The sequence below is a fragment of the Cebus imitator genome, unplaced genomic scaffold, assembly GCF_001604975.1.
Source record: "Cebus imitator isolate Cc_AM_T3 unplaced genomic scaffold, Cebus_imitator-1.0 Scaffold84, whole genome shotgun sequence".
NCBI lineage: Eukaryota > Metazoa > Chordata > Mammalia > Primates > Cebidae > Cebus > Cebus imitator.
Genome location: NW_016107399.1, coordinates 4303360 through 4323640, shown reverse-complemented (window position 1 = coordinate 4323640; position 20281 = coordinate 4303360). Strand labels below are relative to the sequence as shown.

General features: G+C 38.1%; 1 protein-coding gene across 15 annotated transcripts in view; it reads right to left on the bottom strand.

The window, feature by feature from the left end:
- DCAF6 (DDB1 and CUL4 associated factor 6) overlaps positions 1 to 20281 on the bottom strand; it is a 141396-nt gene that overhangs the window by 90887 nt on the left and 30228 nt on the right. For all 15 annotated transcript variants that reach the window (XM_037740495.1, XM_037740496.1, XM_017534164.2 and 12 more), the window contains one exon: positions 11414 to 11599. In XM_037740495.1, the coding sequence (XP_037596423.1) occupies positions 11414 to 11599 (186 nt within the window). The remainder of the gene's footprint in view (positions 1 to 11413; positions 11600 to 20281) is intronic.

The following is a 20281-nucleotide window of genomic DNA, read 5'->3' as shown; positions in this document are numbered from 1 at the left end:
TTGTCTCTCTCTGTCACCCAGGCTGGAGTACAGGGGCGCACAATCTCGGCTCACTGCAATCTCTGCCTCCTGGGTTCAAGAGATTTTCCTTCCTCAGCCTCCAGAATAGCTGGAACTACAGGCATGTGCCACCATGCTCAGCTAATTTTTTGTATTTTTAGTAGAGACGGGGTTTCACTGTGTCAGCCAGGATGGTCTGTATCTCCTGACCTCGTGATCCAAAACAAGTATGGAACTCCCCCAAATGCCCTATCCTCAAAAAAACTATCACAATTTAATCTTTCCTTAAGTTCTCTGGAAAAGCTGCCTTTTAAGGACTTACATGAATTTCACCATATTCAACCCAAAATCATGATCAAATAATTTTGATAATTATTTTATTATCAAAAGTAATCAGCAGCAATGATTTAACATCACAATTGCTTGAGTCAGTAATACAAGGTGAGGCAAACAAGAAGCCAACCAGAAAAAATTAAAAGTAAAAATGACAATTAGACATTAATAGCAGAAGCACAATTTGAAAAGCAAGAAGTTTTGGGAATCTAGAAATTATGCACATGTATAAGGCTATGCATATGCCCAAGAAGGATCCAAGGAGGCCCTACTCTAACATCTCAGGCTGACCTTGAGGCTCTAAACAAGCTCTGAACGAGCAAGAAGTGAAAGCTAAAGCAGAGTTGTAAATTTCAAGGGTACTTGAAGGCAACCCAAATACACAGAGCCCTTTAACAAAACTGGCGGACTTACTGGTTCAAGGCATTTAAAGAAATCTCTGATGGCTGGGTGCAGTGGCTTGCCACCTGTAATCTCAGCACTTTGAGAGCCAGAGGCAGGCAGATCACAAGGTCAGGAGTTCAAGACCAGCCTGACCAACATGGTGAAATCCGTCTCTACTAAAAATACAAAAATTAGCCGGGTGTAGTGGTGTGCACCTGCAATCCCAGCTACGCAGAAGGCTGAGGCAGGGGAATCACTTGAACCCTGGGAGTCATAGGTTGCAGTGAGCTGAGATCATGCCACTGTACTCCATCCTAGGCAACAGAGCGAGACTCCATCTCAAAAATAATAATAATAACAAAAAGAAATCTGTCTAATCCTTAGCTGATGACTAAGCTAACCACAGACTTCAGGGCCTACATTTGAAAAAGAATAGAGATTTAACAGAGTTAGCCTAGTCATTAAAATCACTAAACAAACAGCAATGAAAACAACAAACAGCAACAATGTTTTTCCATTTATTCCATGCTCATGGATTGGAAGAATCAATATCATTAAAATGACTGTTCAGCCCAACACAACCTACAGATTCAATGCTATTCCTATCAAACTACCAACATCATTTTTCACAGAATTAGAAAAAACTATTCTAAAATTCATATGTAACCAAAANAAAAAAAAAAAAAAAAAAAAAAAAGAACAAAGACAGAGGTATCACATTACTTGACTTCAAACCATACTTTAAGGCTACAGTAACCAAAACAGCATAGTACTGGTACAAAAACAGACACACAGACCAATGAAGCAGAATAGAGAACCCAGAAATTAAGCCACACACCTACAGCCATCTGATCTTTGCCAACAAAAATAAGCAATGGGGAAAGGACTCCCTATTAAATAAATGGTGCTGGGATCACTGGCCAGCCATATGTAGAAGAACAAAACTAGACTCCTACATTTCACTATATATAAAAATTAACTCAAGATGGATTCCAGATTTAAATGTAAGACCTCAAACTATAAGAATCCTAAAAGAAAACAGAGGAAACACCATTCTGGACGTTGGCCTTGAGAAAGAAATTATGACTAAGTCCTCAAAAGCCATTGCAACAAAAATAAAAATAGACAAGTAGGACCTATTTAAACTAAAAAGCTCTCCACAGCAAAAAAAAAAACTTCAACAAAGTAAACAGACAACCTAAAGAATGAAATAAAACATTTGTAAACTATGCATCCAACAAACGTCTAATATCCCGAATCTACAAAGAACTTACAAAATTAAGCAAAAACCAAATAACCCCCTTAAAAAATGAGAAAAAGACATGAACAGACACTTCTCCAGAGACAAACAAGCAGCCCACAAACACAAAAAAAAGTGCCACATCAACTAACATCAGAGAAATGCCAATCAAAACCACAATGTGATAACATCTCATGAGAGTCAGAATGGCCTATTACCAAAAAGTCAAAAAACAAAAGTTGCTGATAAGGCTACAGAGAAAAAGGAATGCTTATATACATTTAGTGAAAATGTAAATTAGTTTAGCCACTATGGAAAGCAATTTGGAGATTTCTCCAAGAACTCAGAATAACCATTCAATCCAGTAATCCCAATCCTGAGTATACATCCAAAAGAAAACAAATTGTTCTAACATAGGCAAAAACATCCAGGGCATAGGCATAGGCAAGGACTTCATGACTAAAACACCAAAAGCAATGGCAACAAAAGCCAAGATAGACAAGTGGGATCTAATTAAAATTCAGAGCTTCTGCACAGCAAAAGAAACCATCAATAAAGCCAACCAGCAACCAACAGAATGGGAAAAAAATTTTGCAGTCTACCCATCTGACAAAGGGCTAATATCCAGAATCTACAAATAACTAAAACAGACAAACAAGAAAAAAACAAACCACATTCAAAAGTGGGTGAAGGGTATGAACAGACACTTTTCAAAAGAAGACATATATAAGGCCAACAAACATATGAAAAAATGCTCATCACTGGTCATTAGAGAAATGCAAATCAAAACCACATTGAGATACCATCTCACACCAGTGAGAATGGCAATCATCAAAAAATCTGGAGACAACAGAGGCTGGAGAGGATGTGGAGAAATAGGAACACTCTTATACAGTTGGTGGGAGTGTAAATTAGTTCAACCATTGTGGAAGACAGTGTGGCGCTTCCTCAAGGACCTAGAAATAGATACTTGAAGGATCTAGAAATAGATCCATTTGACCCAGCAATCCCATTACTGGGTATATACCCAAAGAACTATAAATCGTTCTACTATAAAGACACATGCACACGTATGTTCACTGCAGCCCTGTGTACAACAGCAAAGACCTGGAACCAACCCAAATGCCCATCAATGATAGACTGAACAAAGAAAATGTGGCACATATACACCATGGAATACTACGCAGCCATAAAAAAACAATGAGTTCATTTCCTTTGTAGGGACTTGGATGAATCTGGAAACCACCATTCTCAGCAAACTGACACAAGAACAGAAAACCAAACACCACATGTTCTCACTCATAGGCAGGTGTTGAACAATGAGAACACATGGACTCAGGGAGAGGAGCACCACACACTGGGGACAGTTGGTGGGGGGGCTAGGGGAGGGACAGAGGGGGACGGGGAAGGTGGGGAGGGATAAAATGGGGAGAAATGCCGGATATAGTCAAAGGGGGAAAAGAGGCAGCAAACCACCTGATTATGTATACACCTATGCCAACAACCCTGCATGACCTGCACATGTACCTCAGAACCTAAAGTAAAATTAAAAAAAAAAAAAAAATTGTTCTGCAAAAAAGACACATGCACTTGCATGTTCATCACAGCACTATTCACAATAACAAAGACATGGAATCAACCTATGTGCCCACCAATGGTGGACTGAATGAAGCAAATGTGGTACATATATATGGAACACTATGCAGCCACAAAAAGAACAATGAAATCACGTCCTTTGCAGCAACAAAGATGTAGCTGGAGGCCATTATCCTAAGCACTATCCTAAGCAAAATTAACACAGGAACAGAAAACCAAATATAACATATTCTCACTTATAAGTAGCAACTACACATTGGGTACTTGTGAACATAAAAATGACAACAACAGACACTGTGAACTAGTAGAGTGGAGAGGCAGGAAGGGAAGGAAGGGGTAAAAAAACTAACTACCGGGCACTACGCTCAGTACCTGGGTAATGAGATCATTTGTACCCTAAACCTCAGCATCATGCAATACACCTAGGAAACAAACTTGTGCATGTACCCCTTGAATCTAAAATAGAAGTTGAGGGAAAAATGAATGCATAAAGTAAGAAAAAAGCTATTGGAAAACTAGTTATCTACATCCAAAAGAATGAAGTTGGGCCCTTACCTTACATATGCAAAAATTAATTCAAAATGGATTAAAGATCTAAACATAAGATCTGAAAGTACAAAATGCCTAGAAGAAAACACAGGGGAGGCCCGGAGCAGTGGCTCATGCCTGTAATCCCAACACTTTGGGAGGCTGAGCCTGGCAGATTGCCTGAGCTCAGGAGTTCGAGACCAGCCTGGGCAACACAGTGAAACCCCATCTCTACCAAAATACAAAAAAAATTACCCGGGCGTGCTGGCATGTGCCTGTAATCCCAGCTACTCATGAGGTTGAGACAGGAGAATCGCTTGAACCTGGGAGGCAGAGGTTGCGATGAGCTGAGATTGTGCCACTGCAATCCAGCCTAGGCAACAGGGCAAGACTCTGTCTCGAGAGAAAGAAAGAAAGAGAAAGAGAGAGAGAGAGAGAAAGAGTAGAGAGAGAGAAAGAAAGAAAGAGAGAGAGAAAGAAAAGGGAGAGGAGAGGAGAGAATAGGAGAGGAGAGGAAAGGAGGAAAGGAAGGAAGGAAAGAAGGAAGGAAACATGGGGGAGAAGCTTCATGACGCTGGATTTCACAATGATTTCTTAGATATAATGACAAAATCACAGTTAACAAAGCAGTAACAGACAAATGGAACTACATCTAACTTAACATGTTAAAAAGGCAATCTATGAAATGGGTGAAAATATTTGTGAACCATGTATCTGACAAAAAGTTAATATTCAGGATATATAATGAAATTCTATTTTAACAACAAAAAATAATGCAGTTAAAAAATAGACAAAGGGCCGGGCGCAGTGGCTCACGCCTGTAATCCTAGCACTTTGGAAGGCCGAGGTGAGTGGATGACCTGAAGTCAGGAGTTCAAGACCTGGCCAACATGGCGAAACCCCATCTCTACTAAAAATACAAAAATTAGCTGGGTATGGTTGAGCCAAGATCGAGCCACTGCACTCCAGCCTCAGCAACAGAGCGAGGCTCCAACTCAGATTAAAAAAAAAAAAAAAAAAAAGGCAAAGGAGATTTCTCCCAAGATACACATATGGCCAAGAAACATATGAAAAGAAGCTCAACTTTATTAATATTTGGGGAAATGCAAATCACAACCACAGTAAGATAAAACATCAAGCCCAATGGAATACCCACTAAGAAAAAGAGTAAGTGTTGGCAAGGAAATGGAGAAACTGGCACCCTTACACATAGCTAGCAGGCATGTAAAACAGTGGAGCTGCTATGGAAAATAGTATGGAGGGTCCTCAAAAACTTAAAAATGTAATTACCACATGATCCAGCAATCTCTATTTCTGGGTACAGATACAAAACAACTGGAAACGGGATCTCTAAGAGATATTTGCACACCCATGTTCACTGTGGCATTATTCACAATAGCCAAGGAGTGAAGCAATCTAAATAACCATCACTAGATTTATTATTTATTTATTTATTTGACAGAGTCTTGCTCTGTCACCAGGCTGGAGCACAGTGCACAATCTCAGCTCACTGCAACCTCCAACTCCCAGGTTCAAGCAATTCTGCCTCAGCCTCCTGCGTAGCTGGGGTTACAGGTATGCGCCACCACACCCAGCTTATTTTTGCATTTTTAGTACAGACAGGGTTTCACCATGTTGGCCAGGATGGTCTCGATCTCTTGATCTCAGAATCCACCCGCCTTGGCCTCCCAAAGTGTTGGGATTACAGGTGTGAGCCACTGCACCTGGCCTATTTATTTATTTTGAGACAGAGTCTCACTTTGTCACCCAGGCTGGAGTGCAGTGGCATGATCTTGGCTTACTGCATCCTCCACCTCTCGGGTTCAAGTGGTTCTCCTGCCTCAGCCTCCAGGTGTAGTGACAGGCACCTGCCACTACACCTGGCTAATTTTTGTAGTTTTAATAGAGTGGGGGTTTCATCATATTGTCCAGGCTAGTCTTGAACTTCTAACCTCAAGTGATCTGCCGACCTTGGCCTCCCAAAGTGCTGAGATCACAGGCATGAACCACTGCACCGAGCCCAGATAAATGAATAAAGAAAATGTGGTATATACATACAATGGAATATTCTTCTGCCTTAAAAAGGAAATAAATTTGGACACATGCTACAATATGATCATGCTAAGTGAAATAAGTCAATCATCAAAATCAAATACTGCATGATTACAATTATATGAGGTATCTAAAACAGTCAAATTCTTTTTTTTTTTTATTTTTGGGACAGAGTCTCACACTGTCACCTGGGCTGGAGTGCAACAACATGATCTCGGCTCTCTGTAACCTCTGCTTCCTGGGTTCAAGCAACTCTCTTGCCTCAGCCTCCTGAGTAGCTGGGATTACAGGTGCCTGCCACCACACCCAGCTAATTTTTTGTATTTTAGTAAAGATGGGTTTCACTATGTTGGCCAGGCTGGTCTCGAACTCCTGATCTCATGATCTGCCCACTTCAGCCTCCCAAAGTGCTGGGATTATTGCTGTGAGCCACCTTACCTGGCCTAAAATAGTCAAATTCTTAGAAACAGAAAGTAGAATGATGGCTGCCAGGGACTAGGATAAGGAAGAAAGGGGGGCTGTTGATAGATGCAGGGTATCAGTTTTGAAAAAAAAAAAAATCTATACTGATTAAAGTGTGTATATGTATTTGGCAAAAAATATCTTGGGTAAATGGGTCCATCATGTTAAAATGGCCTGTCTTTTGTTTGTGTGCTGCTTTGGATTTTGATTTAGTCTTCTAAAAGATAAATTATGTTGGCCAGGCACAGTGGCTTACACCTGTAATCCCAACACTTTGAGAGGCCAAGATGGGTGAATCACGAGGCCAAGAGTTCAAGACCAGCCTGGCCAACATGATAAAGCCCCATCTCTACTAAAAATACAAAAATTAGCTGGGCATGGTGGCAGGTGCCTGTAATCCCAGCTACTCGGGAGGCTGAGGCAGGAGAATCACTTGAACCCAGAAGGTGGAGGTTGCAGTGAGCCAAGGCCTCGCCATCGCACTCCAGCCTGGGTGACAGAGCAAGACTCTGTCTCAAATAAATAAATAACTAAATAAAGGTTAACACAAAAAATTTCATATGGGGTTAAAAAAAAAAAGTTGACTCAAGTAAGTCATACTATAACAAAAGTCAAATCCAGATCTAAACGCTAACGACAAAATAATGAAATTTATGAAAGAAAGTAGAAGAATATCTTCATAATATTAGGATAGGAAAAGATTATTCTTAATCAGGATGCAAAGGTACTAATCATAAAGGAACAGACCAATGTATTAGACAACATTAAACACTTTTCTTCATCAAAAGAGATCATTTTAGGCTGAAATCCCAGCACTTTTAGAGGCCAAGGCAGGAGGATTGCTTGAGCCCAGGAGTCCTAGACAAGCCCAGGCAAGATGGCAAGGCCCCATCTCTACAAAAATAATAATAATAATTAATAATAATAATAATAATTTACCCAGGTGCGGTAGTGCATGCCTGTAGTCCCAGCTATTTGACAGGCAAGAGCATCCCTTGAACCCAGGAGTTTGAGTCAGCAGGGAGCTATAATAATGCCACTGCTCTCCACCCTGGATGAGAAATTAAGACCCAACTCTCAAAACAAACAAAACCGCCCCCAACCATTTAGAGAGTGAAAATACAACCACAGAATAGGAAGATAGGCTCATGTGCAGAAGATACATATATTAAAAAAAAAAAAAACTCCTATAAATCAATAGCAACAACAAAGTAAGACAAACAACCCAACAGAAAAAAATAGACAAGAGATTTGATTACACATTTCACAAGAGTACATCCAAATAACCAAAAAACTTGAAGAGATGCTCAATCTCAGCAATCTCAGCACGGAAAGGCAAATGGAAACCAACTAAGATGATACTATACATCCACCAAAGTGGAGATTAAAATACTAATGGCAAAAATGAGAAGCAAGAGGACCTCTTAGATGCTGTTGGAGGGAATGTAAGTCATTACTACACCTTGGAAAAGTATTTGGCATTATCTCTAAAATAACCAAATACATATTCTATGACCCAGCAATTTTACCACTAAGTATACATCCAAACAAATGTATGAATTTGTGTACTGAAAGATATGTAAAAGAATGCTCTCCAAACTTCCATCAGCATATGAGATAAATCAATTATGGTATATTCATATAATGGAACACTACACAGCAATAAAAATGGGCAAATTATAGTTGCACACAACATGGATGAATTTCACAAATGAGATAAAATTTTACTCGGCAAAAGAAGCCACATACAAAAACAACAGCAAAGACACAAAAAGCCACAAAGTATGTTTCCATTTATATAACATCCAAAAACAGAAAAACAAGGATATTAGAAAAATAGAAAAATCCAGAGTGTTAGAACTCAGGATAAAGGGAGCTTTTGAGATATTTAATGTGGTAGGTGGTAGTTTCATGAATAGATTTGCTTTGTGATAATTCACTAAGCCATATACTTAGGATTTATGTACTCTTCCTACATGTTTTGTACTTCAGTTTTAAAATTTTTAAATAATGGACGGAATAAGGTCTGATAAGCAGGTCTGATATGGCTAATCAGAATTTCCCCCAACTATAAAAAAATTGAGAGAATAATGAAGTAGTAAACCAAAGACCTACTAAAATTTCCTACATTTTTCAAGATGCCAATTGCTCACATCAAAAACATCAATAAATCCCAAGTATAAAAAATAAAACCAATCCACCTCAAGATACACTACTATGATATAAAATAAGAAAAAAAATCCAGGAAAAAAAAATTAAAAGTATTCAAGGAAAAGAAACAGGTTACCTAAAGAAGAACCACAATTAGACTGATAACTAACTTTGTAACTTTAACAATGGAAGTCAGAATACAATGGAAATCATCTGAAATACTATCAAATAAAGTCCATACCCAGCAAAACTATCTTTGAAGAACTGGCACTGAAAACAAAAAAAGACATTTTTCACAAAGGAAAGAAAAAGGAAGAAAGGAAAGAATGAATGAAGGAAAGAAAAGGAAACTGAAATTGTTTTCTATCAACAAACTCTCATTTAAAGAAAAAACTGTGGGCTGGGCGTGGTGGCTCACACCTGTAATTCTAGCACTTTGGGAGGCCGAGGTAGGCAGATCAACTGAGGTCAGGGGTTCAAGACCAGCCTGACTAACATGAAGAAACCCCACCTCTACAAAAAATATATATATATAAAATTACCCAGCCATGGCAGCACGTATCTGTAATCCCAGCTACTCGGGAAGCTGAGACAGGAGAATTGCTTGAACCCAGGAGGCAGAAGTTGCAGTGAGCCAAGACTGCGCCTTTGCACTTCAGCCTGGACAACAAGAGCAAAACTCTATCTCAAAAACAAAAACAAAAACACTGCTAAACGGTGTACCTTAGGTACAAAATGATGCCACATGGAAAATCTATGATGGGAAGAAGGAGTGGTAAGCCAAATGTATTAGTACATATGCAGGTAAATCACAAACACCAACAGTAAAACAATGATAATATCTAATTCATGAGAAAAAATAGGACATAACTAAATCCTGAGCAATATAATCATATAAAATTGAACCAGGTATGTTTTAAGTTCCTTTATTCAGGAGATGGGTAGAAATATTTACTGATATTTAGCATTATTAAATATTCTTATGAAAGTAGCTGCAGTAACCCCAGAATAACAGATATGAATGTCCATCTTACAAGCAAGAAACAAAAACACAATGGGCAAAAAGTAAAATGCTCAAGGTAGATTTTATTTTAATTTTTTATTTTTGAGACAAGAGTCTCACTCTGTCACCCGGGTTGTAGTACAGTGGAGCAATCTTGGCTCATTGCAACCTCTGCCTCCAGGGTTGTTCAAGCAACTCTCAAGCCTCAGCCTCCCAAGTAGCTGGGATTACAGGTCTGTGCCACTACGCCCAGCTGACTTTTGTATTTTTAGTAGAGACAGGGTTTCACCATGTTGGCCAGGCTGGTCTTGAATTCCTGGCCTCAAGTGATCTGCCCGCCTCAGCCTCCCAAAGTGCTGGGATTACAGGTGTAAGCCACCACATCTGGACTGAAAAGGTAGACTTTCAAAAAAAAAGGAGGGTTAATAAAGATTGGAAATTTTTTTTTTTAAAAAAGAAAAAACATAGAATAGGGGATAGAAATAAATCCAAATATATCAGTACTCACAATAAATGTAAATTCGCTACTCACAAAAATTAAAAGTAAAGCATTTTTTAAACCCCCACTCTTAAAAAAAAATGTAAATTCGCAAATCTCCAGTAAAACCCTGATACTGTGAAACTGGTTAAGAAAACAAAATCTAGTTATATATTACTCATATAAGTACACACAAAAACATAAGGACATAAAAGTACTGGAATTCAAATGATGGCAAAAATATACCAGTTTAACACAAAAAATGGGAAACCTTGATCAATAATTTGATACAAAAAAATAGCATGCAAATATTTCAAAAGAGTACTCTGTAGACTGGTCCAGTGGCTTACATCTGTAACCTTAGCACCGAGAGAGGCCAAAGCAGAAGGACTGTATGAGCTCAGGAGTTGGAGACCAGCCCCAGCAACATAGTGAAACCCTGTCTCCACAAAAAAAAAAAAAAAATTAAATTAGCTGGGCATGGCGGCACATCCCTGTAGTCCCAGCTACCCAGGAGGCTGGGAAGAGTGCTTGAGCCTGGCAGGTTGAGGCTGCAGTGGGCCATGGTCATGCCCACTGCACTCCAGCATGAGTGACAGAGTGTGACTTTATCTCATAAATAAAATAAAAGAGCACTCAGTTGTGTAAGCATTTTTTCTAACCAAATAAAGCACAATAATTGAGACTTAAATTTATTCTACTTTATTTAATTCAGCTCAGGTCTTAAACTCATTAATAACCTTTAGGAATCTGATTCTTTTGTCTATTGTACTAGAGTCCCTTCTACCCTACAAAAATTTGATAAGCATGTTACCAATGACTTTACACAAGCCAGCGATTAAGTGTTTAAAAGGATAAAGCCTAGTACAGGGTCATGCAGCACAATAACAGAAGCATCTTTAAAGGTAAACATCTGTTTGCTTACAGCATGGTTGCTCAAGCAATTACAAACTCATCTTACAGTACTATTACTTGCATCTTACTTCTTTACTTTACCCACAAGCCTATAAAGATTTTCTCAAATTCTTTGCTGACACCTAGATATTGTCAACAACTTATATACATGAAATGTGCATACACACACATCTGTATATGTACACACATGCATCTACACACGCATGTACACTTAATTAAAAATATACACTCTTATATATATATATATCATATAATCACAATAATACCATACCTCATAGGTAGTTCCATAATGGCACGTAAATTGGCATTGTCTGTTGGTTTCTGCATCTTGCTCAACATTGGTATAAAATATTACTCCATCTCCAGAGCAGGATACAATCTGTTTATCATTTGTGCAAGGTAAGAACTTTGCACTAAATATGTTTGCTCGGTGCCCTGAACGAATTGTTGTCAAAACCTAAAACACAGAGAGAAAGTGGTTAATGGTAACTTACTATTTCCTAGAAATATTCATTTTTAATATAATCATAGTCAGTAATATAGTCTCATTAACATTCTCATCTCAGTGAAAGATTATCACTAGATTGCAAGCTATTATAATTTTTAAAAAATCAGAATCCCATATATTTTCTTTTTGTTCCCTGTGAGATGTGAATAAGATGGGGTACCATCAATAGGAACAGTGTCATGAAAATAAAATATGCCTATTTCCATTTATTTAGTTTATGTGACTCACTCATAAAATCTCAATAAATAAGAAAGAACTACTTTGACTGACTTTTGAAATTTACTGTAAGCTAAATGATTAAGTTATTCCTTTTCATCATGACAAAATAACAATTAATGAAATTTTAATGATTTTCATAAAATCAAAGTAATTAAATAGTACAAATAAGACACGGCAGAAGTCCCTACATCCAAATAATAATATTTAAAAGACCATAATTACTGTGACACTAATAAAGTTTAAAATTAATATTTTAATATTTACATAATTTATTGAAGATAAAAGACTAATTTTCCTAGTGTTTTAAAGTTGAGAGAAAAAACAACGGACAAGACCTGATTTTCTTTTTAATGGGCAAGGCACCCGAGCAGACAGTACATATGCAGATGTACAAATGACCCTTAAAAATAGTAAAAAAATATATATATACTCAACTTGGATCATTGATAAGGGAAATGCAAATTGAAATTATACTGAGATATCAATTCTCACTTAACAGATTGGCAAAAATTCAAGAGCTTGACAACAGACTCTACAAACAAGACTATGCAGAAACAGGTTTTTAAATACTGCTGTCAGGAACGCTAAATGTTGTAATACCAGTGGAGGGGAATTTAGCAGTAATATCTCACAAAACTACATATGTGCTTACCCTTTGATTAGGCGAATCTATTTCTAGGAATTTACTCCAAAGATATGCCTCCAACAACACACAAAAAAAATATGTAGAAGGTTATTTACTGAGTTATTTATAATAGCAAAACACAGGAGACTGGTTGAATAAACTACAGCATATCCCCATAAAAGACAGATATACAATAGAGTACAAGGTGAGTGGGGAATATCTGTTGTGCTTTTGTAAAGAGCTAAGAAAAAAGAGAAGTATGTCAAAACATGAATACTAAGTTGGCTTGAAAGGTTCATGGAACAAATTTAGGACAGTTTGAGTGAATAACATCAGTGATAGATTATAAAACACTGAATAAAAAAATTTAAGGTGGTAGGGACAGAAGAAATCCTCTTATTTACTGAAAAATGTCAATTAATAAATGTAGGAGAAATGACAATTTAAAAATCACTGTTTTGTGACCACATTATAACAACCAATTCAAACAGAAATCATCAATTAATATAAAAAAACCACTATGGGAAAAACTGTTAGGAAACACAATATTCAGTCTCAACATATCACTTCACAGATAGCTTGTTAGTTACAAAAGGTAACCCAAAATAGAGGGATCAAACAACATCTCCAATAAGAAAATAAACTATATAACATCATGTACCACAATATCACCTGGAGAGAATTCTTACCAAAGATGTTTAATGTGAATCTACTCATGAATAAATAATCAGACAAATCCAAATGGAGCAACATTCTATAAAATAACTAGCCTGACATGTCAATGTCATGAAACACAGAGAGTAATTAATGTAAAGCCTTTAAACAAAATAGATACCATGGTCTTTAACCCTATCAGAGATTTAGGGTGGTTTAACAAGTAGCCAACTACACACAAGTCACTACATACAGCCATTAGTTAAGTGGTTTGTTAAAGTCATTGGCTTTGGCTGTGCATTAGTAACATTCAACAGACATCACACTTAACAATTTATGATTTACCTCCACTTAACAGGTTTATCTATAATTTAAGTAACAAGAGCAGGAGCCTCACTGCTTCATTAGTCACTCATAAATTGAAAAGCATTCATTTATTAAATAAACCAATTAAGATTTAGTGAGTAAAACATTGGGAGCTGTTCCTTTTGAACAAATCTCTAGATTTCAGATGCCCACCTCAAAACATCCTCTCCTCTTCCAGTGTTCCCCATCTCAATGGCATCAGTATCCATCTATACAGTTAATCAAGTCAAAACTAATGAATCCTTTAGATTTTTCTTTTCCTTGTGTGCTATATCAAATCCACCAGCAAGGCCATGCCAAAATACATCCCAAATTACTTCTGACCAGCTCCATGCCGTTATGTGTCTGAGCCATCATTCCCTCTTACCTGGATTATTTCAATGCCTCCTATCTCCTACTTCCAATCTAGTTCAAACTCTATGCTCCAAAAGCAGCCAGAGCTATCTTTTTAAAATATAAATCTTATCAGTTCATGTTTAAAACCCTCCAGTGGCTTTTCCTCCCCGGTTGTGTAAGGATAGGCCGCCATCATGAACAACACAGTAACTATCCGCACTAGAAAGTTCATGACCAACCAACTGCTTCAGAGGAAAGAAATGGTCATTGATGCCCTTCACCCTGGGAAGGCAACAGTGCCTAAGACAGAAATTCAAGAAAAACTAGCCAAAATGTACAAGACCACACCGGATGTCATCTTTGTATTTGGATTCAGAACTCATTTTGGTGGTGGCAAGACAACTGGCTTTGGCATGATTTATGATTCCCTGGATTATGCAAAGAAAAATGAACCCAAACATAGACTTGCAAGACATGGCCTGTATGAGAAGAAAAAGACCTCAAGAAAGTAACGAAAGGAAAGCAAGAACAGAATGAAGAAAGTCAGGGGACTGTAAAGGCTAATGTTGGCGCTGGCAAAAAGTGAGCTGGAGATTGGATCACAGCCGAAGGAGTAAAGGTGCTGCAATGATGTTATCTATGGCCGTTGTGGATTTTTCACAAGAAGCTTAATAAACTAAAAACTTTCGTGTGAAAAAAACAAAAAACAAAAAAAACCCTCCAGTGACTGTCTATGAAAATTACACTAAAATGTAAACTCCTTAATAAGCCTATCTGATTCCTGCCTATCATTTGAGCTTCATTTTGTACCACTCTCTAATTTATTAATGAATAATTGTTTAAAGAATGATTACTTGTGTATGTATATACAGTTAGTAATTTCAATGAAGGTTGGAATTTGTTTTTTAATTGTTGAAACCAAATCTGGGTACATATGATACTACAGATAAAATAGCAATGAGGCTGATAAAAAAATATTTGTCTGCACTTGGGAAGTCACAATTTTTTTTTTTATTATTGAGACAGAGTCTTGCTGTTGGTGCCCAGGCTGGAGTGCAATGGCACAAACTCGGCTCACTGCAACCTCCACCTCCCGAGTTCAAGCGATTCTCCTACCTCAGCCTCCCAAGTCTGGGATTACTGGTGCATGTCACCAGGCCCGGCTAATTTTTGTATTTCTAGTAGAGACGGGGTTTCACCATGTTGGCCAGGCTGGTCTAAAACTCCTGACCTTGTGATCTGCCCACCTGGGCCTCCCAAAGTATTGGGATTACAGGTGTTAGCCACCACGCCCAGCTAGGAAGTTATAATCATTGATAGCTAGGCCAGGCCTGGTGGCTCATGCCTTGTAATCTCAGCACTTTGGGAGGCCAAGGAGGGCGGATCACCTGAAGTCAGGAGTCAAGACCAGCCTGGCCAACATTGCAAAAGCCCATCTCTACTAAAAATACGAAACTTAGCTGGACATGGTGGTGCATGCCTGTAGTCTCTACTTGGGAGGCTGAGGCAGGAGAATCACTTGAACCCAGGAAGTGGAGGTTGCAGTGAGCTGAGAATGCACCACTGCACTCCAGCCTGGGTGACAGGGCAAGACTCCGTTTCAAAAATAATAATAATAATAATAATTTCTTTTATTGCTATCTTCTTAGTTGTGCTTTCCTTGCTTGGATCAATGCATTATGGTATCTGAAAATACCCTAAGGATAATGCCCTAGAGAGGTATAATTGCCAGAGTAACTTAATCTGAGATGGAAATAACATATTGATAACTGCAATGATTACTAAATGTTAAGGTGGTGTAGTTGTAACATCTATCACTCTGCTGATTACCAGGTTATTTTGATTAAATAGCTGGCCAAGTTGGAATCTCTTTCCTTCTTTATTATGTCACATACAACACTCCCAAAACCTGAAGTTCAGTCCAAAAGTATCCAGATAGTAGAGAATAGTTTTTTAATACTTTGTTAAAAATCTCCCCCTTCAAACCTGACCCATAACCTTGTCTGAAGTATCAACTGTACAAATTTATACACTTCTTTTACTAAGATTTACTGGGCTCCAACTATATGACAGGTAAATAAATAATTTGTTAAGTGTTGAGGATACAAAAAGAAAAAGGAAATTGTCATTATCTCAAATAAGTTGTCGTCTGAGCACAACATGAAAACAAATATAATACAATGTAATAATAAAGTTATCCATAAGACAAAAACACAGAGGAAGGAATAGCTACATGTGTCTAGGAAAGCAAGAGAAATATCACAAAAAACAGGTAAGACTTGAAAGATGAGTTTTACATTCACTAAGTAGATGGGAGATACCTGAGAAAGCAGGTCATCTCACACAGAAGGAAGAGTATAAGCAAAAGCATACAGTAATGAAAACATTTTAAACTCTGGGGACTACAGATAGCTGGTTGAGGCCAAATCAAGAAAAATCATGTATACACCATACACTTGGGATTTATTTTACAAAAGATATTGCAAAACCATCTCTGGGCTAACTTCCTTCTCTTTCACCTATGCCATAATGGGGTACCCTAATGCAACTCCCCAGTATATGATGGGGAGTTTCTATGCTATATATAATTAAAATATAATTGCACTAATAAGGAATATCTCCAGTCTCTTAAATCTATAAAAAAATATTTCAAAACCCTTATTTGCAATAAATTTATTAACCCACAAAATCATAGGATCTAAAAATAATCCAGCTATATAAACAGGTAATACTTGACTCATGATCAAAAAGCTTTTTTTCCTATATAATGAATCATTAGTGTTAAAAAAAAACAGAGTACTTTCAAGGCTTATTATAATAATTATCTCTCTCTCTCTCTCTCTGTCTCTCTCTCTCACACACACACACACACACACACACACACACACACACACGTATGTATATATGTTAGATTAGATACCAGTTCTTGCTTTGTCATCCAGACTTGAAGTGCAGTGGTGGAATCCCAGCTCACTGCAGCCTTGAACTCCTAGGCTCAAGTGATCTTCCTGCCTCTGCCACCCAAGCAATGGGGACTACAGGCATGTGCCACCACACGCAGCTAATTTTTAAAATTTTTTGTAGAGACAGAGTCTCATTACATTTCCCAGGCTGGTCTTTAACACCTGGCCTTAAGCAATCTTCTCACCTTAGGCCTCCTAATTAAAACCCAGATTATAAGTGTGAGCCATATGCTTGGCCTATGATTATAATCTTTAAGAAGAAAATCTGACTAATCATTTCTCAAGCTGGAAATGACAAAGAGTAGTCACTTTTTCAAATATACATATTCTTTTTTTTTTTTTTTTTTTNAGTCTCACTCTGTTGCCAGGCTGGAGTGTAGCGGTGTGATCTCAGCTCACTGCAACCTCTGCCTCCCTGGTTCAAGTGATTCTCCTGCCTCAGCCTCCCGAGTAGCTGGGATTACAGGTGGCTGCCACTGTGCCCAGCTAATTTTTATATTTTTAGTACAGACAGGGTTTCACCGTGCTGGCCAGGATGGTCTCAATCTCCTGACCTCGTGATCCACCCGCCTCAGCCTCCCAACGTCCTGGGATTACAAGGTGTGAGCCACTGCATCTGGCCCAAATATACATATTCTATAGGAAATCATACATCAAAGGGATTATCATTGCTTTAAAAATAAGCAATTAAAGGAGAAACAGGTCTTTTAACAATCATTCCTTTGGTACCCAAGTGATTATTTTGTATAATGTAAGAGTTAAAATCCTTAATAGTGATCATCAAAAAACATTCTACATATACATTATTCCAGGAAATTTTCTTTATTATAAGAAAATGGGGCTGGGCGTGATGGCTCACGCCTGTAATCCCAACACTTTGGGAAGCCAAGACAGGTGGATCACTTGACCTCAAGAGTTCCAAGCTGGCCAACATAATGAAACCCCATCTCTACAAAATATACAAAAACTAGCTGGGTATGGTGGCACCCACTTGTAGTCTCAGCTACTCAGAAGGCTGAGGCAGGAGAATCTCTTGAATCTGTGAGGCAGAGTTTCCAGTGGGCTGAGACTGCACCACTGCACTCCAGCCTGGGCAACAGAGCAAGACTTTGTCTCAAAAAAGAATAATAAAAAAGAAAAGGAAGGCTGGGGCGCAGTGACTCACACCTGTAATCCCAGCACTTTGGGAGGCCAAGGTGGGTGGAATACAAGGTCAGGAGTTCGAGACCAGCCTGACCAACATGGTGAAACCCCGTCTCTACTAAAATTACAAAAATTAGCTGGCCGTGGTGGCATGTGCCTGTAACATCAGCTATTCGGGAGGCTGCGGCAGGAGAATCGCTTGAACAAGGGAGGCAGAGGATGCAGTGAGCCAAGATCGCGCCACTGCACTCCAGCCTGGGCAACACAGCAAAACTGTCTCAAAAAAAAAGAAAAAGAGAAAGAAAAAGAAAAGGGTTATCCTAGTAATTACTGACCTCAGAGAAGTAAGAATTGAATACATCAAGCTTTTTTTGCTAAGCCACAGCAATTAAGTAAAACTTACTGAAATAAAACTATGACCTATTAAAGACAGCCTCGATATGAACTTCTTTTTAGGCTGATAGATGATACACACTTATTTAAATATCTTATTGTTTAAATGTGGAAAAACAAGAAATACACAAACAATTTATTCTGTAAGACTGAAAATTTTAAATAAGACTTTGGACTGCCAATACCATGTTTTCACTGACATAAAAATAGTTGTGCCAGGTGCGGTGGCCCACGCCTGCAATCCCAGCACTCTGGTAGGCCCAGGCAGCCAGATCACGAGGTCAGGAGTCCAAGATCACCCTGACCAGCATAGTGAAACTCTGTCTCTACTAAAAATGCTAAAATTAGCTGTGTGTGGGGACAATCGCCTATAGTCCCAGCTACTCGGGAAGCTGAAGCAGGAGAATTGCTTGAACCTGGGAGGCAGAGGTTACAGGGAGCTGAGACCACGTCATTGCATTCCAGCCTGGGTGACAGAGTGAGACTACACCTAAAAAAAAAAAAAAATTACTTGTATACTTCCTCTATATATGAACTCAGAAGCTATGAGCCTGTGAAAATCAGAACATAATCCTAATTGAAACGCAGTATGTTATCCCAGCTTACTAAACTGTAGTCATGAAGCATTTCACTAGAACCTAGCCAATGTTTGTAAACTGTTAAAAATCCAGTTTCTTAAACTACATGGCTGAAGACTAGATTCTGTAAGCTTAAAAGAATAAATCATAACCTGTAAGATCCAGCCTCAAACAGCCAGCCAGGCCCATTCATACATCACTATATAACCTAAATTAATAAACAAAAATATTTTAAAACACTTTTAGAAACAAATATAAAATATTAATATTAGAAACAAATATAAAATATTAATATTATAATAAATATTAATTTAATATTATTAAAGTTAATATTAATATAAAATATTAACTTCAGACATTATGACTGAATATGAATATCTTCATATATTCTCTCAATATATGAAGAACAAGGCTAAGGAAAGTTTAAATAACTTGATCAGAATGGTACAAACCCAACATATAAATCTATATATGTCATTATAGTAATCATAATGTAACTCAAAAATTTTCATAGAACTGTTCTTCATTCAAAGACCTAAATATTAATGAAGTAAATTTCACATTGCAATAATACCAAAAAGCAGAGAGAGGTAAGATTATTGTGCCACTTACCAAATTATTTCCTCTCAGTTCCTAATTTATCCTTCACTTTTATATACTATGCAATGGAGCTGAGTCCTTTAAATATTTTTCCTTTGCCAGTAGCATAATGTTAAGCTTTGTCAGTAAAAAGCACTGAAAGGATAATGCAGGAAAAAGGAGTTTGCATCCTATCTCTAATGGGCTCCCTTCAGCAGACTCCTGCAACCATGTACAGGTTCTCCTGTGCTAAGGTCTTCCAGTGTGGGCAGTTTCCCCAGCACCATAGCACCAGAGTCCTGCAATCAGCTTCACCAGGGCCCACCTACTGAATGAACAGTGCAACACCCAGCAGCTTCTCCTGCCTCATCATTGCCTCCATTCCCAGACATTTTGTAGCATACTACCTCTGATGAGACAGCTCTCCTTAAAAAGTCTTTCTCAATGCCCTAGAGAGAGGTATTCCAGCAAGTTCCAGAGGTGAATTCCCAAAAAGTTCCACTAGCATGGCATCAGAGACTTCCTTGCCATCCAGTGAGCCATGACACCCTCTTCAATAAGGTCTAAATCTCAGCAGTGGGTGGGGGGAGGGTCTCTTCCTTTGGGTGGTTTATCTCAGTCCCAGGGTTAGCAATGGTTCATATTATCTGTATTTCTGTATTTTATAGAGTCTTCTTTACTTTTTAGTAGCCAAGCCTAATTTATTACTCCAATCTCCTGGTATACATAGTAATTCTTTTTTTTTTTTTGAGACGGAGTTTCGCTCTTGTTACCC